This window comes from Artemia franciscana, chromosome 7 (genome assembly GCF_032884065.1).
Source record: "Artemia franciscana chromosome 7, ASM3288406v1, whole genome shotgun sequence".
Lineage (NCBI taxonomy): Eukaryota > Metazoa > Arthropoda > Branchiopoda > Anostraca > Artemiidae > Artemia > Artemia franciscana.
In genome coordinates, this window is record NC_088869.1 from 25073140 (window position 1) to 25095806 (window position 22667).

General features: G+C 34.3%; 1 protein-coding gene and 1 long non-coding RNA gene across 2 annotated transcripts; one reads left to right on the plus strand and one right to left on the minus strand.

The window, feature by feature from the left end:
* The first annotated feature begins 269 nt into the window (after positions 1–269).
* LOC136029044 (pro-resilin-like) lies at positions 270–11871 on the plus strand. The gene is made up of 3 exons (XM_065707079.1): positions 270–486; positions 2388–2645; positions 11626–11871. The coding sequence occupies exons 1-3, from the start codon at positions 481–483 to the stop codon at positions 11815–11817; spliced, it is 456 nt and encodes a 151-aa protein (XP_065563151.1). The 5' UTR covers positions 270–480; the 3' UTR covers positions 11818–11871.
* On the minus strand, positions 8658–22039 carry LOC136029045 (uncharacterized). The gene is made up of 2 exons (XR_010617959.1): positions 21867–22039; positions 8658–8965 (listed from the first exon to the last, which is right to left on the minus strand). It is a non-coding gene; the product is annotated as an uncharacterized LOC136029045 (long non-coding RNA).
* Positions 22040–22667: the final 628 nt, after the last annotated feature.

The following is a 22667-nucleotide window of genomic DNA, read 5'->3' on the forward strand; positions in this document are numbered from 1 at the left end:
TAGCGACTTCGTACAAAATTAGAAATGCGGAAGCACCACTTTTGGGACAAAAAATATATATATATATTTATATATAATAGAACAGATTTTGTCTCCAATTGTTCTGTAATCCAACCCGTTCCCATCAGGAGACCATAAAAACAAAAACAACATTCGTAACGCCTAAGCTAAGTATCTTGTACTTCACTTATAATTAGAACTTGTATTACGTGACTTGCGCATTTACACGAGGAAGTTTGTAAAGTAGCAAGGTCTTTGAACTAAAATGTACATGTAATCGGCGGTAACGAATTTCGGCATGCAATAAAATGAAGCTCAAGGGAAGATGTTCTAGTTAGTTTGGAACATTTTTTTTAATAATTGAGGCTATAAAATTACCATTTCATGACCTTGCTCTTCTCTTAGAACACGCTATATAACAGGAGGGTGGCTATATTCAGTGCAAGTGCATCCTTTCTTAGCTCAGGTTTACATTGCAAAATGAAGGTAAGAATATTTAGTGTTTGGTATCTGTGCTGAACAAAATGGCTATTTCAAAAATTTGATTGGACAATTTTGAAAAGAGATGTGAAGGGGCTTTTCTTTGAAGAAAAGGGGCGTGGAAGGTTGGATAGTTGCCTTCCGACCTTGTTGGCCACTTAAAAAGGGCTGGCACTAGAACTTTTATTTCACTTTGAATGAGCCATCTTCCTATATTCTAGGACCATTGGGTTGATACAATACCCCTGGGGAAAAGAAGAAAAAAACACGAATGCGTGATTATTTCTTCTGGCCAAAAATAAGTTTTTTTCGGGTGCAAGCTTGAAACCTCTACAGTAGGGTTCTCTGACATGCTGAATCTGATGGTATGATTCTCATTCAGATCCTTTTATTTTTAAATGAGTTTTCTCCCTTTTTCAGAAACCAGGAAAATTTTCTCAGGCTCGTAACCTTCGATGGGTAACACTAAACTTAATGGATCTTATATTTTTGGAATTAATAGCCTATATTAAGCCATTTTCTTATGTATTTATTAATATCGAAATATCATTTTTTTTTTTAGAGTTTCGGTTTCTATTGAGCCGCATCATTCCTTATTTACAGTTCGTTACCACGAACTGTTTGATCAATTATTCATAGTTTTTAGCATACTAAATTTGTCAATCAAGCAATCAGGGACTTTGAAAAGCAGTCACATCAACCCTATCTGATAATAAATGTATGGATAAGGTTTAAGCCGAATGCAAACTTCAATTATGTCTGTTTTATGTTTAATGATAATTAATTTTGTTTTACTCGATATTTTTTTTAACAAAGAATTATTAGTTTTTCTTTGTTTTATATTTCATCTACTCATTCACGGTTGTTTATTTTGGGTCTAAGTTACAATCCTTTTTTGATTTGTTTTATTGGTTTCAGCCTTGAAATTGTCCTTTATTTTTCTTTTAACGAGTTTTTTTAATTTATTTTAAATTAATTTAGGTTTGTACTTCGATTAACGTTGCTTTTATCACATCTGATGTGGAAATATCCGTGTAGTTTGTTAATGCCGAGTGCAGTTTAAAGTTTACGAAAAATGTAAGTTTTTAGAAATTGTCAGATTAATCCCCAATATGCTATAGAGAAAGTATTTTTCAAATATGAGCATATACTTTTCAATTAACCTTGATATTACACTGTAAAAACGTGCTAATAGTTGAAACACGTTAGGCCTACGTTAAATAAATATTTTAGCATCCCTCCTCACTTTTTCCCCCCAGTACACTATTTGAAGGTTCCTGTTCCCCTAAAAGGTTTCTGTCCTGTTCCTGTTCCTCATCTTGACCACCCCTCCTCCGAGCTCTTTATTTGACTGTTCAAGTTGAATAATATGAAATTGTGTGTGAACAGAAGGGCGAACACATTTTAAAAACGGTCGCGGCAGAGTTGTTTGAATCTCTCCCCCCCCACCCCAGAAGTTTTTGTCTAACTCAAAAAACGTAACAAAAATGCACATAGACAAAAGTTTTATACGGTTTTAAAGTTTTTTTTTTTACCCAAAAAAAGTCCTGGCTGCAGCACCAGTTGCAGCTTTTTGACAAATTTCACAAGATTTTTTGGCACTTTTTTGACAAGTTTCGGGAATTCAAGGAGGCAACACTATACACAAATGTGGTTTTCAAGACAAATAAATTATAAATTATCTTGACTAAAACAATTTCTTTATAAACATAGATAAAATTCATGGAATTTTCTATAACTTGTCCTCAAACTCTTTTTGAGCTCAAATGTATTATGAATTCAAACTAGCATTTCAAGTCCTAGATTTATCCTTTTAGTTTATTGCATTTCACCTTAGTGAAATTTTTCCCTATTTAACCCTCTAATTTTGCCCCTTTTAACCAATTTCATTTGTGGTACATTTTCAGGCAGCAATTTTTATTGTAAGCATTGTTTCAACCATTATGGCTAAACCTCAGTATGGTGTACCACCACCACCATCATATGGCTACTATGAGCCCCAGCCCATAGAAGCTGCTCAGCATACTCCTGCAGAGTCAAAGTATGGTTCAGTGCCTGTACCTTCGAAACCACAAGACACACCTGTGCAAGCACCACCCGCACCAGCGTATACTCAACCAGAAGTTGTTGTTCAGCCAATTGTTTCTGGGCCTCAGGAAGACCATGTAAGTTCAAATTATAAATAGTTTTAGCAAAGCTTTTTCGAGTGGTAGAAACTCTGGTCTGGTTGGGACACAGAACTACTAAAAATATTGAGCTCTTCCATAATAACAAGCTATCGACTGTTTTGTTATCCCAGTTTATGCTGCCTACATAGACCTAGTTCTCCCTGTCCCCTCCTCCTAAAAACAAAGAATGCAAGAACTAATAAAATGCAGCCAAAGAAATCGCTGCTGCATAAAAACTATTTTTGTTTATATACATATATATATGTATATATATATATATATATATAAATAAGTTGTCTGTGTGTGTGTCGAGTGACGTCATGTTTGTGTCGACTGACGTCATGTTTGTCGACTGACGTTATTATAAGGATTGAACTGTAGGCGTCATGAAATTGTTTGTCGACTGACGTCATGTTTGTCAACTGATGAAATTACATACCGGGACACCGGGACAAAAATGACGACTGGGACACAGGGAATATAAATGACGACCGGGAACCTCAAAGAGAAATTACAGACTGGGACACCCGGACACAAATCACGACCGGGACACAGGGAATATAAATGACGACCGGGACACAGGGACACACCTACAACGGGGACGCCGGGGGCACAGGTGGGATATATAAATGACGACCGGGACACAGGGATTGTTCGAATAGAAATTACAGACCGGGACACCGGGACACAAATGACGACCGGGACACCAGGACATATATATCTATCTCTATTCAGAGGTGGGACACAGGGACACAACTACAATGGCGTGTAACTAATATGGCGCGTAACGACTTACGCACGCGGGGGGGCTTGGGGGGCGCGAAGTTCCTCACCAACAGCTAGTATATATATATATATATATATATATATATATATATATATATATATATATATATATATATATATATATATATATAATGAAAAGAGAAATCATCAATGTAACAGCACAAACACACAAAAAAAAAAGAAAGAAAGGAGATACAAGGAGAAAGGGAAAACTATTTTCCTAAATTAGTGGCTAATATAGACCAGCACTTGAACGAGGCCTTAACCCTACTCATCCATACAACCACATAGGTCAAACAGCATAGCCATGCACAATCAACCATAAAGAATAATCCATGGACAGGCAGTCATGTCGTCAATAAGTATAAGTCGTCATTTACCAAACAATAAAAACAGTAAAGACAAATAATTCAGAGGCAACAACCCAACACAAGGGCTCATCAGGAGAATGTTAATAATATTAATAATTATTAATTATATAATTATTATTACATTGTATGTAATTAAATTAATTAAATAAATCAAATGTAATTATATATAATTTATTATATCTTAACAATTATTAAATTATAATAATTATAATTATATTTCATTATTAATATATAATTAATATGTAGATTTACTGTGTACTACTGATATTTATATATGCGCAATATTGAACGAGCTACTGATACATTCTTAGTAAACTACTGAGAGCCCAAAATAGCAAATATCCGATTAATACATTCAGAGGTCAAGCCATTTTTTAGGTGTTTCATAGTACCACTTACGTAAATTGGGTGGAAGTGGACTATACCCCTGAATTTTATATGCTTTGAACGCTTTGTAAAGTATTGACCATGACCATTTCAATTTTATGGTAAATGTAAAACCTACACAAGTTAAAATCAAAACGAATTAAGAAAATTTGGAAATATTAATTGTTCCAGGGGAAATGTTGCACGGATACATCCAAAGGTGTTTTGCCCAGAGGCATAGCATACATCAAAGTTCAGGTGAGGCTAATAGACGTGAGGCCCAATCATTATTTTTTCTTTATTAAAATAAAAAATACAAAAATATTTCGCTTTGCCGAAAACGATTTATATATCCAACGGTGTGTTTTTTATTTTTCGTAATGTCAAAAAAAAACAAAAAGAACAGAAAAACATTATTGCAAAACCAAGCATGGCTTACACTTAAGAATCTTTCTACCTTCTCTTCTCAAAACATCTAAATAGCTTGAGTGTCATTTATAAATACTGAACAATCACACTAATAGTTAAGATTACTAGTTAAAAAAGCAAATGAAATTAGACTGGATGTTTAATATATAACGATACTAGCTGTTGGGGTGGTGATTCGCGCCACCCCAACACCTAGTTGGAGGGGGAGCTTCGCCCCCCCAGCCCCCCCCTCCGCGCGTAAGTCGTTACAGGCCATATTAGTTACGCGCCGTTATAGTTGTGTCCCTGTGCCCCGGTCGTCATTTATATTCCCTGTGTCCCGTTGTCCCGGTCGTCATTTGTGTCCCGGTGTCCCGGTCTAACATGCATACATACAGCTTACATATATATATATATATATATATATATATATATATATATATATATATATATATATATATATATATATATATATATATATATATATATATATATATATATATATATATATATATATATGTATATATATATATATATATGTATATATATATATATATATATATATATATATATATATATATATATATATATATATATATGTATATATATATATATATATATATATGTATATATATATATATATATATATATATATATATATATATATATATATATACTAGTTGTTGGGGTGGCGTTTCGCACGTAAGTCGTTACGCGCCATATTAGTTACACGCCATTGTAGTTGTGTCCCTGTGTCCCACCTGTGATATATATATATATATATATATATATATATATATATATATATATATATATATATATATATATATATATATATATATATATATATATATATATATATATATATATATATATATATATATGTATGTATATATATATATATATATATATATATATATATATATATATATATATATATATATATATATATATATATATATATATATATATATATATATATATATATATATATATAATATATATACATAAATATATATATCTATCTCTATTCACAGGTGGGACACAGGGACACAACTACAATGGCGTGTAACTAATATGGCGTGTAACGACTTACGCACGCGGGGGGGCTTAGGGGGGCGTGAAGCCCCCCACCAACAGCTAGTATATATATATATATATATATATATATATATATATATATATATATATATATATATATATATATATATATATATATATATATATATATATATATATATATTGAACTGGATGTTTAATATATAACGATACTAGCTGTTGGGGTGGTGATTCGCGCCACCCCAACACCTAGTTGGAGGGGGAGCTTCGCCCCCCCCATCCCCCCCCCGCGCGTAAGTCGTTACAGGCCATATTAGTTACGTGCTGTTGTAGTTGTGTCCCTGTGCCCCGGTCGTCATTTATATTCCCTGTGTCCCGTTGTCCCGGTCGTCATTTGTGTCCCGGTGTCCCGGTCTAACATGCATACTTACAACTTATGTATATATATATATATATATATATATATATATATATATATATATATATATATACTAGCTGTTGGGGTGGCGCTTCGCACGTAAGTCGTTACGCGCCATATTAGTTACACGCCATTGTAGTTGTGTCCCTGTGTCCCACCTGTGAATATAGACATATATATATATATATATATATATATATATATATATATATATATATATATATATATATATATATATATATATATATATATATACTAGTACTACTACTGCTAATAACTCACTGCAGCACCAAGCCGCCTGAGGCCAACACAGCTACGCCCGTTCCTCCTCCAACCTGATCTATTTAAAGCCTCCCTCTTTACACCCTCCCAGGAAGTTCCCATTTCCTTTAAATCTTTATTTATGACATCCTCCCAACCCAGACAAGGACGACCTGCTTTCTGTGTAGCCCCAGACGGTTGGATGTCCCGGTCTGTAATTTCGTCAGTCGAAAACATGACGTCAGTCGACACACGAACATGACGTCACTCGACAGATCCACACACACACACAGACAACTTATTATATATATATATATATATATATATATATATATATATATATATATATATATATATATATATATACATATATATATATATATATATATGTGTGTATATATATATACATATATATATATATATATATATATATATATATATATATATATATATATATATATATATATATATATATATATATATATATATATATATATATATATATATATATTGTAACGAATTATCTTGTAACGAAATGTTTGAGGTTTTTTAACCAGAGAATATTTCCTGAATAAATGCGTCGAGCCAATTGAACATTTTAAAATCAAACATCCCTTCTTTCTCTATTATAAAGCTTACATTTAAGCAATTGGTAATCTACATTATTTGCAGTCCTTCGCTCAAGGGGGTTTGGGGCGCAATCGTCGATAGAATCCAACTTATTGGGCCTTCATATATTTAGAAACAAAATAGCCAGTACAACATTTCTTATCGAGTGTCTTGGGAGTTACAGGGGACCGAGCAGTGAGTAAGGACAAGAGAGGGGGCTGGTTTCCCTCTGGTCACTATTGCCTCATAAAACGGCACTAGAACTTTCAGTTACTATCGAATGAGTACCTTTCAAAGTCTCAGAATCGACCATTGGTCAATTGAAATACCAAGTGTAACGACCAATTGAAACGCCGTCAGCTTATCCCCTTCTCAAACCAGCTCTTAAGAGGATGGCATAAATTGTAATTTGTAATCAAATGAGGTCTCGTCATAGTTTCTAGAATCATCCGTTTTATTTGATGTGCACATTGCCTTAATAGTAGCTAATCGGAGACGGGTCACTCGTTACAAAGTCAAAGCTATTGTATTGATTACGCTAGAATCTAAAACTATTTATTAATACGGGGAAATTTCAAATTTGACTGTTTTCTAACCAAATATTTTGAAATAGAATCTTGGACACCCCGGACTAAAGGGGACCAGAGACAGAGCGTGCGCACTGATGACCAAAGGGGTTAGAGACTCAGCGCAAGCGCTAAGTAGAAAAGTTGGTTTTAGGTTTAGAACACATTGGGTTCGTCCTCATTTTAAGGCTCTTTAATCATGAAGATTGAAAAGCCTCATGTGACTCTGATTTCAATGTAGATTAGCTTAATATGTCCAATTCTCAAGAGAAATGATGTGGTAGAAGAGGAACCAGCTCGCCCTATGATTAGATTTGGCGCTTAAATTTAGCACAGATTTTGACAATCAAACGAGCCCTCTTTTTGATTTCTATGGCTATCTGTTTTATATGATGAGGCAACTGGGGAGATATGAATAATTTTTCGAACATTCAGGATAGATGCTGCTTAAACCTTAAACACGCTAAAATTTGACTGTTTGTTCCAGTGTTTTAAGAAAGACCCCTGAAACGCAAAAGCCACTTAATTAGAATAGTAAGCTTTTTTAAAAGTGCTAAAAACTTCAGCGTGAAGAGCAAGGTATTGAGCAGGGGGGCAACCCATTAATGTAAGAAATAATTTCTGCTCATTTTGAGTTTTAGTGTTGCCTCTTACTTTCAGTTGAGAAAACTATTTTTTTTTTCTTTTTTGTTTAATCCTTGCAAGAGAAGAGACAGAGTTAAAGCATAAATATCAGTAACCTCCCCTTCCTCCGTAAGTAAGAATTTCCTTCACAAAGCTTAATGTGGCGATTGATGCGGGCTCATCTTCCACCTAAATAGTGTCCTAGATTACCATTTTATGCTCAATTAAGAACACATTTTCCTCAAGACTAAGTCAAGTTACTCAAGATTCAAACGAAACGTACACTTTTCAAAAATATAAGAAGAACCACTAAACAATTAAGTGAGCACACATTTGTACTGATATGGTATTCAGCATTAATATCTCAGGAAAAAGAATATTTAACAAAGTTTCTACATAATCTACAGAATTCGTAGTTTTGTCCGAACTTCAACCAATTCCTGGGCTGTTCCTAACAACCCATTCGCAGAAAAGAAACAGCAGGTGCAGGAACAGAAAAAAATTGCAAGAATATATTTACCAAGACCTGGTAGAGATGAGATTGGAACTCATATTTTATTGTTTCTAGAAAATATTCTGAGAAAATATGTAAATAAGAAATGACTTCTGAATTTAGATACTGTCTAAGGCATGACTATGTTCAGTGGAGGTCAACCAAAAAAACTTGACAACTAGAATACTCAAAGCCAATGAAAAAAATTATCTTCGAAATGCTCTTGACCAGAACATTGACTCGGCTAAATTTTAATGTTTGTTTCTCGTCTGGCAATTTTTTTTTTCTATGTCATGTCCATTTCATTAAGGAAGTGCACGACTGAAGGTGTCAGTATCTGTCATCCAAATAAATGTCTGAAAATGAAAAAATAAGATCGAACTAAATAAACTCCAGCTGAGCCTTAATAATTCGGTAAGCCTCGAATGACTGTGCAAGTCCTAGGATTGAAAAGAAACCAGCCATTTTTTATACTTGAAGTGGATTGTGACAGATTAAACCTCTTTGAAATTCGGCGTAGTGTCGAAAGTATCATTATCTAGTGAAAAGAAATAATAGCAACGAACTTCGTGGCTGAGCTTAATGAGTTTTTATGAGAGATTTAATTTCTATCTTATATGGACAAGGTTGTAAATGATCACCACTTTGACTCACCATCCACGGAACTCAAACACAAAGTGCACTGTAAAAATAATAGGATCAATAATCACGGGTGGTAGTAACAGCAATCCTGATACTACCAAAAACTCGGAGAAACATACGTTCATATTTATTTGTATTTTTGTATTTGCATTTTTTAAGTGAATTAAATACATCAGTGTCTAAAGCAAAAGGTCACATCGCTAATTGTAGTCTAACTCTCTAAATCATAGACAGGCAGGAGAAGAAATGGGAAGGTACAAGTATTAGATATATTTGAATATTTTATATCAATTCTTTTTTTCATTTATGAGAGTCGTGTAATAGTTTCATGGAGTTGTATCCACCACCGGATCAACATCGGACATGAAGTTGTCTCAGCAAACCTTTCTGGTTTTCAATAAAATCTTTCTAAACTTAGTAATGGCAAAGTTAACTTTACCATTACTTATTTCATAACTCATCTCATAGCCAACTAATTTCATAGCCTTAAAAATTATTTCATAGCCTAACTATTTCATAGTAAAACTTATTTCATACCCTAAGCAAAAATAATGAAGGGGATTATGAAGGGAAAAGTTTCCAGGGGGGAAGAAACATTCAATGAAGGGGGCGCAGTATTTTCTAGCATTATTTTTTTTAAAACAATGAAAAAATAAATATGAAAAAGTTCTTTCAACTGAAAGTAAGGAGCAGCATTAAAACTTAAAATGAACAGAAATTATTACGCATATGAGGGGTCGCCTCCTCCTAATACCTCGCTCTTCACGCTTAAGTATTTTTAGTAATTTCAACTATTTATTCTACGGCCTTTGTGATTCAGGTGTCATTCTTAAGGAATTGGGACAGAATTTAAGCTTTAGTGTAAAGAGCGAGGTACTGACGAGGGGGAGAACCCCCTCGTATACGTAATAAAAACGTACGAATATGGAAGTTTGTTACGTAAGCTAATTCGTAAGTTACGTACATCTTTTACTAATAAAAACGTTCGTAAACAATTAACAGTTCTAGTTGCCTTTTTAAGTAACCAAAAAATTGGAGGGTAACTAGAGCTCCTCTCTCGCTCCTTTTTGTTTCAAAATCATTCGATTAAAACTATGAAAAAGCCATTTAGCCAAAAAAATAAATGTACAATTTTTTTTTTAATTACTCATCTGTGGAGAGCCAAAATCCAAACATGTTTTAATTCAAAAACGCCCAGATATTAAATAAAAAAAAGTTTTAAGTTATTTAATATTCAAGAGTTGAACAAGGTTGTTTTCTATACCCTTTAATATGGATCATTTTTATGGGATTTTTTTTAAGGAGCACAGGAAAGGCAATTGGAGACTACGGAACCCAATGTGGAGGAAAAATTCTCCTGGACTAAGATTATGCTGATGATTTAAGCATCCTAAATAAAAGTGTGTGCAAAATGAATGAACTTTTAGGGGTTTTACAAGTTCATGGTGCTAGAATAGGTTTAAAAATTAATGTTAAGAAGACTAAGTCACTGAGGTTAGGCATAAGTGAAGATGAAAAGGTGACGTTGGGTAACGAAAAGATTGATCAGGTGGATAGCTTCATTTACCTTGGTAGTATTATTAGTAAATACAGTGGGGCAGTGAAGATGTTAAAAGTAGAATAGCCATGGCTCATGGTGTTTTTTCACAGTTAGAAAAAGTTTGTAAGAATAGGAAGATAAGTCTGCAAACCAAGATTAGAATATTGAAAGCTAGATTGATAAAGGTGGTCATATATGGCTCTGAAGCATGGGCACTCAAAAAAGCGGATGAAGATTTGCTCGATGTTTTACAGAGAAGTTGCCGACGGATTGTTCTGGGTACTGGCCTGACTGTATTTCAAACTGTAGGCTATATGAAGAATTTGGTTCCATACCACTTTCCAGGGCTATAGTGAAAGAAAGGTTGAGATGGCTAAGGTACGTTCTGTGGATAAAGGATGACAGATTGCCGAAGATTGTCCTTTTTGGCCGACCATCTAGGGCTAAACAGAAAGCAGGTCGTCCTAGTCTGGGGTGGAAGGATTTCATAAACAAACATTTAAATGAAATGGGAACTTCCAGGGAGGGTGTAAAAAGGGAGGCTTTGAATAGATTAGGATAAAGGAGGAGCGTGTGTAACTGTGTTGGCCTCAAGCAGCTTGGTGCCACGGTGAGTTGTTAGTAGTAGCAGTAATTTCACTTTTTATATATTTTTTTTTATTCGTCAAAACGTTCTAGATCATTTTATTCTACCATGACATCTACCAGTGTGATACTATCAATTATACAAACGAAGGGTACGTGGCAAATAGGTTTTATCTTGATAGAAACCTGCTGTTGTTAATGCTCTGTACGTTTTAATTATCTATGGCTCTACTTATGTAATGATTTCAGCCTGGCATGCCGTACGATTTTGACTGGTCGGTGTCGGATGATGATTCACAAAATCTATATTCCCATAAGGAAAGTAGTGACGGAATTATTACTCGTGGAAGCTGGCAAGTTCTCTTACCAGACGGAAGAACTCAGATAACTACATTTGAAGCAGACAAGGATGGTTACCGACCAGTTATTACTTATCAGTAAATAAAAATATTATCAAACTTATTTTTCTAATAAAGATAATCTTAATTTGAAGTACATTAGTCTTACTCTAATGTCCATAGCTTACAAGCACTTTTAGCAAGCAATATTTTCTTGTCATTTTTAGAGGTATTTACACAATTCCAAGGCAGGGGCGTATTCGCTATTGTGCAGGGGACAATGCTCCTCTGGAGCTTAGCCCCACAGACCTCAATTTCCCCACCCCCAGCTGAAATTTGGTTTCTGGAAAAAATCTTGTCAAAACTAAGATAAGCGTACATAATTCAAGCATCCAGAGAAACACCTTACTTTTCTTTAGTATATATTTGCCCTTATGGTGCTATATAGCTTATTTTTCCTTTTTCACTGTTATTTCAACTTGATTTGGGAAAATTGGCTCCAACTTCGCCCTCGCCAGTTTTTGGTGAAATTACGCCACTATTCCAGGGCCAGATGATTTTTTTTTGACTGGATGCCAAATAAAAATATGCTTTGAAATTTATTTCAAAGAGGGGAGAGGATATGTCAGAATAGCAAAAATTATGGAATTTATTGGAGGATACTACAGTAATCTTGAAAAAAAAATCATGCTTTATGCTGTGAAAACAATATCAATTTATCAAAGAACCTTCGTGAGCCTTTTAAAACATATGACTGTTTTTATTCTATAGTTCAAATGGATCCAGTCAATAACAAAAATATTTTATGTTATCTTAGCGTGGTTATGCGTGGTTTTACAACACAAAATATTTTAAGAGGTTTGATTTTAGTTCACCTTGACCCGAAAATTGGTTCAGAAACTCGGTTCAAATTCAGGTTTAACGCTGGTATTAGAAGCTCGGGTTTATTTTGACCTTGAAGAAACTTCTGAAGTGGAGTTGGGATTCAGTTGAGGCCATAATTAGAGTTTTGTAGATACCTAGTAAGGATCCGAACCCCCCAGTTGGGTCTGAAAGATAAACCGCCTAGTTGGGTCTGACAGATAAACCGTCTAGTTTGGTCTGACAGATAGGCCGCCTAGTTGGGTCTGACATATAGACCGCCTAGTTGAGTCTACTGTTTTGACGGTAGTTTCAGATTATTTCTAAGTGGAATTTCTTGATTTCTGAACAATTTCAGTCAACTCAGTTGTATTTCGAATACAAGAAGAAACACAAAAAGGTTACGTATACCTCTTACAATCCGAGAGGTATTATAGGTGAAGGTAATATAGGTAATATTCTGCTGTATCTCGCCCTGAATGGATAAATACGTTGTAGTTAAGAAACAGTCATTTTGACTGTTTGACAATTTTCGCCTATATGACTTCGCTGTGAGTAGCTCTTGTAAAAGGAAATCATGAAGGTTAGCATTGCTAGTGTACAACCAAGTATTCAGGGCAGATGCGGCAAAAACTTCTTTTATTTATTTCTCCTTTTTAAAGGAAGGGGCAAAACCCCTCCTTTTATTTATTCTTCTTTTCTTCCTATTGTTTGCCACATCATAGAGAAGTCCTTTTCCACTGAAAAATTGAATTGTAAAATCGAAATCTGGATTGTAAATTCAGAATTTTTTTGATAATCCAGTTCGAATCCTATAAACACTGCTCCCCTGAGTGGCCATTCACACAGGGCTTATTCATAGTCACGACTACGACTACGACTGGGCAAATAGTTGCCCTTCACACGGGTCTCTGAGTCTCAGTCCCAGACATAATAATCCTTCAGTTTTGATCAACTCACCAGCAACTAAGCCTAGGTTTTAGCCACTTACATCGAAGATTAGTGGCAAGAAATTTGACAGGAATCTATAAATAAGTTAAATGGCATCATTTTTATACGATTTTGAAAAGGGATTATGCCAGCTTTGCCTTTCACTGAGACTATCTGGCTTGGCTTTACTAAGCAAGTATCCCAAGCGGTATTTGAAAATGCAGCTAACAAAGGCCTAAATGTTACTTTTTCGCAAGTGACCTCCCAATCACCTCCCATGCACATTGCTTCATCGAAAGTATCCTTGCAATTTTTCTCTGTCTTATCATACAGAAATCTTCTGTTCTCCAAATGCAGAACAAGTTCTTCAAGAAAATTAAACTCTTATGCCATTCCATATCTGTACCATTTGCTCACCTTCCATTACTGTCAAATTTCTTGCCACTAATCTTAAATGTAATTGGTTGAAACCTAGACTTAGTTGCTCGTGAGTTGATCCGAACTGAACTATTATTATGTCTAGGACTGAGACCCATGTGAAAGGAAATTTTTGCCAAGTCGTTAGCCAAGTCTTGACATCGACTAAACCCCGTGTGAATGACCACTGACAATCAAGATTGTGAGTTCATTAGCTAGATTGTGAATTCGACAAGTACACTCGAAAAGGAGATCATGGAGTTAGATTGTTGATTTAGCCTAGTAGTGTAATTCAGGCCCATTGTTAGAAGCATACCAGACCCCTGTAAAAGATTATATGCCTGTAGAATCAAAAATTTGAGTTTGTTTAATAAGAAAAGGTAGTTTAATAAGTACTGCTGATTGGCAAAAAAAGAAAACAAATTAGAAATGTGTAAATTAAGTTTGATTTTATTTACCATTAATTTTTTTTCAAAGTGGGTGTATGTTTGAAGCTGGGTGCTACCAAAGTTGGAGCTTGTGAGATCTACCTTGAGCAGGGTACTCCCTGCCAAGAATATCTGAAAACTAGTTTTCGCCTCTTGAAAACGATTGCTCGCCACTTGGAGTAGCTTGCCGGCAGTGGTAATCCCAAGAAATCCTTCCATTGATGCGTTCAAGAGAAGGTATAATAAATGTCTCAGTGTTAAAAAATGAGGTAATTACCAGGACAATCGGCATATCATCACCTATGATGGAGCCGCGAAGCCTGTGATAAAAAAAAGTTTTTTAGGCTCCAAATTGACTTTTTTTTTAAGGTAGCAGATTGTCTTACCGTAGAGTGTCTGTTATACTTTCATTCTACAAATAAACAAAACGGTCACCAGATTTTAACATTTGATAACCCCTTTGAAGGTATTAAGACTAATAATGGGGCAATCCAGCCATGTTTGACTAAAAAACATATTGAAAAAAATTGAATTAGATAATAAAACACGTTCTTCCTTTCATTTCCATGATACCCATGACCTTGTCAAAAATTGCATGGGTTTGAGATAATCAACTTAATTATTCATCTTTTTTAATAAAATAGCGTAATAGTTGCGGTCCAAATGTGCCAGTTAGATCATAGGTATTTGCAAATAATCGAATCTGGAAAATGGAAATTGCTTAGTTTTTGAGATGAGATTCCTTTATTGATCAATTCACAAAACAACAAATACAATTAAACAAACAGAGCCTCTGCTAGAAGGTCATATAACCTGTTTGTAGTGACTCAACTTTTTCATTAATTTCCATATTCAATAACATATAAAAAATACACTAAAAAAATAAAATAAAATAAAGAAAAATAACAAGAAGAAGAATTAGAGAAAAAAAGAAAAATTAAACCCTAACAAGGGACCTGCTCTCACCCTGCATCTCGACCAAGTAGGAACTTTTTGACCTATAATTTAAATAAAGAAACTGGTTCAGAGCACGTAATGCTGTCCGGGAGGTTATTCGAGAGCGTTACACTTACGTGATGAAACACATGAGCTCATCTCACTGTATTTCTCTTCTCATATACTAGTTTATCCGCATTCCTAGTATGATAAGAATGATAATCAGAATTAGTAAAAAAATTTCTACAAAACAAGCTGGTGAAACACTATTTAAACATTTGTATACCAGTGTTAATAGCTGGTAATCTCGTAACTGACCAACATTCAAAATCGTACCATAAATAATCTTTAAAGCTGAAACGGGGAAAAAATTAAGAAAACAACGAAGTAAACCTAGGCATCTTGCTGCCTTGGACAATATAATTTTACTTTGTTTCTTCCAATTCAAATTACAACCAACAAAAAATTTCAAATGCTTCGTTTCAAAAACTTGATTAGTAATAGTACCATTAAAGCAAATACTATCCAAAGAACTTATCACAGCATCGGTATGGCCAAAACTCCTATAATTAGTTTTACTAACCTTAACACTTATAAAACTGACACTAGTAAATGTATTGAGGACATCATTTGCGCAAAATACGATATCTAGAAGGTTTTCCTCTGCAATTTGTATTGCTTTGTCGTCTGCAAATGCTGTAAAAACTAAATAAAAAAACAAGTTTTTTGAAATGAAAGTAAGGAGCAACATTAAAACTCAAAACGAACAGAAATTACTCCGTATATGAAAGGGGCTTTTCCTCCTCGACACCCCGCTCTTTACGCTAAAGTTTGTTATTGTTTTAAAAAGTAGAGTTGCGAGAAAGAATCAAACTTTAGCGCAAGGAGCGGGGTGTCGAGGAGGAAAAGCCCCTTTCGTATACGGAGTAATTTCTGTTCGTTTTAAGTTTTAATGTCGCTCCTTACTTTCATTTCAAAAAACTTGTTTTTTTTTATTTAATTTCTGAAAGTTTTTGAATTAATGCATGTCTGATTTTGGCTCTCCGTGCATAAATTATTAACATGAAATTTGCATATTAATTCTTTTTTTGGCTAAATGGCTTTCTCTTAGTTTTGATCAGACGATTTTGAGAAATAAGGGGTGGGGAAGGAGGCCTAGTTGCCATCCAATTTTTCGGTTACTTAAAAAGGCAACTAGATCTTTTAATTTTTAACGAACGTTTTTATTAGTAAAAAATATACGTAACTCAAGAATTAACTTACGTAACAAACTTTTATATTCTTATATTTTTGATTATATATATGAGGGGGTTGGTCCCCACGTTAATACCTCGCTCTTCACACTAAATCTTGTTTTGTCCCAATTCTTTAAGAATGACCCCTGAATCAGAAAGGCCGTAGAATAAATAGTTGAAATTACTTAAAATTTTTTTAGCATAAAGAGCGAAGTATTTATCTCCTCCTAAATACCTCGCTCTTTATGCTAAAGTATTTTTAGAACCCCTCATATGCGTAATAATCTCTTTTCGTTTTAAGTTTTAATGCTTCTCCTTACTTTCAAATGAAAAAACTTTTTCATGTTTATATTTTCATTTTTTTTTAATAGTAATGCTAGAAAATCCTGCGCCCTTTTCATTGAATTTCTCTTCCCCCATGGAATATTCCTCCAAGGAAAGATCCTCCCATATAGCCCCCTCCCCTGAACCCCACACCCAAACCAAAAAAATCCCCCTGATACCGTCGGTACACCTCCCAGTAACCATTACTGTATGTAAACATTGGTCAAAGTTTGTAACTTGCAGCCCCCCCCCTGGGACTGTGGGGGGTAAGTCATTCCCAAAGACATAGTTTTTTATGGTTTTTGACTATGCGGAACAAAATGGCTATCTCAAAATTTTGATCCGTTGACTTTGGAATAAAAATGAGCTGTGGGAGGGGGCTTAGATGCCCTCCAATTTTTTGGTCACTTAAAAAGGGCACTAGAGCTTTTCATTTCCGTTAGAATGAGCCCTCTCGCAACACTCTAGGACCATTTGGTCGATACGACGACCCCTGGAGAAAAAATAAATAAATAAATAAATACGCACCCGTGATTTGTCTTCTGGCAAAAAATACGAAATTCCACATTTTTGTAGATTGGACCTTGAAATTTTTTCTATAGAGTTCTCTGATACGCTGAATGCGATGGTGTGATTTTCGTTAAGATCTTATGACTTTTAGGGGGTGTTACCCCCTATTTTCCAAAATAAGGCAAATTTTCTCAGGCTCGTAACTTTTGATGACAAAGACTAAATTTGATGAAACTTATATATTTAAAATCAGTATAAAAATCCGATTCTTTTGATGTATCTTTTAGCATCGAAATTCCGTTTTTAGAGTTTCGTTTACTATTGAGCCGGATCGTTCCTTACTACAGTTCGTTACCACGAACTGTTTGATTGCACCAGGAAGATGAAATCTTAACGCATCAACATATACTAGAAACGAAAGTGGTTCTAAAACACATCCTTGTGGAACCCCTCAATTTACTTGTGATGCAGCACTTGTAGTATCGATAATCGCAACCCAAATTGATCTTCCATGCTAATAGAATCTAAACCACTGAAGACAATTATACCTGATACCCAAACAACTAAATATACAAAATCAACCGTGTCAAAAGCCGTTTTAAAATCAATAAAAATTGGCAACGAAATTTTTCCAGTTTCAACTGCAGAGTTGATATTATCAACCAAATGATGCATCGCATGACTTGTTGAGTAGCCCTAGCCCTTTCTAAATTCAAAATGAGTATTGCATAGTATTTCCAAGGAATTAAGATATCTATATAGTCACCCATGCATAGTTTTCTCAGAAATTTTGAAAATAAAGGTAGGATTGATATTGGTCTCCAATTAATTATCTCTAATTCATTTTAATATGTTATTTTGAAATATTATTGAATTAGGTGCGCCAATGAACAAATTTTCCTCTTTTTTAATGAAGATACAACAAAATGTGTTTTTCAAGGAGGCAATTTTCTTTCATTCTTTTTCAACGAAAATATACACATAAGATTATTAGATTTAAATTTTAGGTATTGGTGATTGATCTACCCATCCCCATCCAATTACCGTCCCTGTGTTAAATTCAAGCTTAAACAATAATCTATATTCATTCATATTACCACATATTCTGTTTTTATTGTTACTATAAGTTTACTTTCTTCTTGTGTGGAACCAAGCCGTGCCTCTGGGCCATTTCAGTTATTTGGATTTCCTTTTTTTTCTTATTCAGCCACTGAGACCTATTCTAAGAGTAATTTTATTGTACCCCAGGAACGGAAGGGAGGCCTCACAGCTCTCCCTTCAAAGAAAAAACCATTTGTAAACATCTTGTAAATAATTTTTGAACATCTACTTGTAAAGAATCTTATAAAGTTATACTTTCCATTCTGAGAGCAAATTATTTGGAGATGTCGTTTTTATTGTTACTATAAATTTACTTTCTTCTTGTGTGGAACCAAACCGTGCCTCTGGGCCATTTCAGTTATTTGGATTTCCTTTTTTTTTCTTATTCAGCCACTGAGACCTATTCTAAGAGTAATTTTATTGTACCCCAGGAACGGAAGGGAGGCCTCACAGCTCTCCCTTCAAAGAAAAAACCATTTGTAAACATCTTGTAAATAATTTTTGAACATCTACTTGTAAAGAATCTTATAAAGTTATACTTTCCATTCTGAGAGCAAATTATTTGGAGATGTCGTTTTTATTGTTACTATAAATTTACTTTCTTCTTGTGTGGAACCAAACCGTGCCTCTGGGCCATTTCAGTTATTTGGATTTCCTTTTTTTTCTTATTCAGCCACTGAGACCTATTCTAAGAGTAATTTTATTGTACCCCAGGAACGGAAGGGAGGCCTCACAGCTCTCCCTTCAAAGAAAAAACCATTTGTAAACATCTTGTAAATAATTTTTGAACATCTACTTGTAAAGAATCTTATAAAGTTATACTTTCCATTCTGAGAGCAAATTATTTGGAGATGTCGTTTTTATTGTTACTATAAATTTACTTTCTTCTTGTGTGGAACCAAACCGTGCCTCTGGGCCATTTCAGTTATTTGGATTTCCTTTTTTTCTTATTCAGCCACTGAGACCTATTCTAAGAGTAATTTTATTGTTTCCCCAGGAACGGAAGGGAGGCCTCACAGCTCTCCCTTCACAGAAAAAACAATTTGTAAACATCTTGTAAATAATTTGTGAACATCTACTTGTAAAGAATCTTATAAAGTTATACTTTCCATTCTGAGAGCAAATTATTTGGAGATGTCGTTTTTACTATTAGCCAATCCCCAGTTACATGACATTAGGTAGATATAAATGTGTAGATGCAAGCAACCCGAATTTTTAAGCTTAGATTTCTCTGAATTTTGTGCTAGTCATACTGGCTAGTCTTCGAGATATTTTCCTGGACAAGTGATGCATATACGACAGTTGTACAGATCTTGAAAATTTGCACCTGCTGGTCTAAGCTTTTCGCCCTTAAAGTCAACTTCAGGCTCTTAGTTTTCACTTGTGATTTGGGCACCGATTTTCCTAATGGTAAGTGGGAAATCCCAGAAATCCCAGTGGTAGCTTTTACTCTAGGTAAGGTAGTGTTTCTTTAAAGCATGCACGGACGGATCTTACATTGGATTACACAGGTTCTTCAAGAATAACATTCTTTGTATGGTTTCTTTCATTTAAAATTTTTAATTCTGCGAATTTCCTACATTTTGTCAAAGTAGAATGCTTGAGCTTCGAATTTTAGCTTTTTTTAAATCAAACAACATTATTGCTAATAAGACGTGATATAATCTCTTTGACAACCAAAGTGTCTGAATATTTCGCAAATTTTTGGGAAATGATATCGTGATCCTTATTTTGACACACAAGTTTTGGTATTTTTCAAAAATTTTCTATTTTAGTGTTTATTAGAATTTAAATTTTAAACGTAATGAAAAGTAAGCAAGAAGATATGAACTGACCTACATCCGGAAAAGAACTGCACACTATGTAATAAAAGTTCACAAAATGAACTTTGTCACGGATGTTCATTTACCATAGCATATAGTACACAGTCTTGGTATTAGCAGAAACAAAAACAATGTGGATGCAGAGCTTGAAAATGACTTTATACACATTAAACCTGTTTCATAAGTTATCCTATTATGCGTTGATCTTACAATATAATCGTAACGCATTTGCAAACGTTATGCATGAGGTACACACACTTATCACCCGTGTATATAGTTGCATGGTTGTACCGCAACTTCGACCCTTGTGACACAGCTGCAACAACACTCAACGGTGCTTAGCACAAAAGGTGCAGTTCCCTATGAGACCTAAGCTGCTGTGAATGCGTTTGTGCAGAGTTCAATATAAAAAAATTATTTTAATGAATATTTTTTTCCTATTTACACATCAAAAGGACCTTAGCTTACTGTCATTAAAAGGATACATATTGTCTACTGAAACCCTTAACTTAAGTTAGACAGTTTCCAATCTGGAAAACCATAGAAAATCGCACTTTCATATCTACAGCACAATTAATATTTCTCTCGAGGGGTGGCATACAATTTTATTGTTAAACATGGCAAAACTAAAATCGGAGAAATTGAAAAGGGAAATTTTAAATTAAAAAATTAAGGGAAATTAAAAGCACCCTTAAAAATTAGTGAATTCTAAAAATACTAAAGAGGATCCCATAAAATCCTGATTGTCAGGTATGAATAGACCTAAGATACGTTTAGGGAGCAAAAAAATGTTTTTATTTTGATGAAACATATTACAAATCCTCATTGTTTTTTGTTGTTTTTTTTTTAGTCTAATGGAGTTCCTGCGCTTTGTGCAAAATTCTTTTGAACTAAAAAAAAAAAATCGAATCTGCGCTTGCATCCTTTTGAAAAAAAAAATATCAGGATTTTGTAAATAGATAATACTACTCACACCAGCAGAAATGTTAGAAAATCAAAAAATTAAAAGATTCCGCTCTTCTCATTGTTATTCTGAATGATCACCGTTTAAGATTGGAAAAGGTTTACAAGTATTTCAGCTCAGGCAGTTCAAGCAATATCAAGCATCTACTGCTAGATTTTCTTAAAATTAGTTAAAAAGAATAATTCAGCATTCCTATAAGCCCGAAGAATAAGAAAAACTTCGTTGACGGTCCTAAGCCCAACCTGAAATGGTAGCACAAGACGACCGCTGAACGAAAGAGACACGAAATGTTGATCGCAAAGCGTGAGGTTCGTGGCAAGGGTGAAAGGGAAGCCCGTTTTTATTCAGGAACCTGGTTGGGGTAACGTTCGGATCCTTGTATCCGTCTCGGCAACGAGAATTGGCCATGGGAAGCTGGCGGAAGTGCCTGGAAGAGAAATATTTGCATAATGACTTCTGTCTATGGATTTCAATTATTGCCTGGAAAAGGTAGTTTTTTCTTTTTTTCACATATTTAAATTTTAGAAAACCTTTTTGATAAAAAGAAAAGAAAAGAGAACTAGCTTTGAAACTTCTACTCCAACAACATTATGTATAGTGCAAACTTAACTGATAGAACTCACAAGTAGCATGCAGTCAGATTTTTGCACCATGAATAAGCCAAAGGTAAACAGAAATGTTGACAAGCAATGTCTAAATAAGTGTAATGGAACTTTCATCATCATCGAACATCATTATTATTAAGCCAAAGCCAAACAAAATGCATATTATAATTATTTGCTTTGGCCAAACTGTATTCACGACTCACTAATAAAAGTGTTTATTTTGAATATTAAAGTTGACTCCTTTTTTGCAACAGGTGCTTGAAGCGTAAAATTTAAAGGTGTCAGGTGTCAATAGCACAGATACAGGAGATAAGACCACATCCCAAAAAGCAAAAACTTATAGACAAAATTATAATCGTTGATTCTACAATGGAGATTAAATTGATAAATTATTTTTATAAACTGGATTCCACCTTACTAGCAATGCTCCTGTAGATACATTCTTTGCTAGTGATTAAACGAAAAAAAAAAAGTTTTTTAAATGAAAGTAAGGAGCGACATTAAAACTTAAAACGAACAAAAATTACTCCGTATATGAAAGGGGCTTTTCCTCCTCAACGCCCCGCTCTTTACGCGAAAGTTTGACTCTTTCTTTTAACTCTACCTCTTAAAACAATAAAAAACTTTAACGTAAAGAGCGGGGCGTTGAGGAGGAAAAGCCCCTTTCATATACGGAGTAATCTCTGTTCCTTTTAATGTCGCTCCTTACTTTCAATTAAAAAACTTGTTATTTTATTGTTTAATTTCTGGACGTTTTTGAATTAATGCATTTTTTTAAATTGCCTCTCTGCACATAAATAATTAAAACGAAATTTGCAT

Coding starts and splice junctions, on each gene's coding strand:
- LOC136029044 (XM_065707079.1), top strand. Junction 2,646..11,625: donor CTGGGCCTCAGGAAGACCAT/GTAAGTTCAAAT, acceptor TAATGATTTCAG/CCTGGCATGCCGTACGATTT.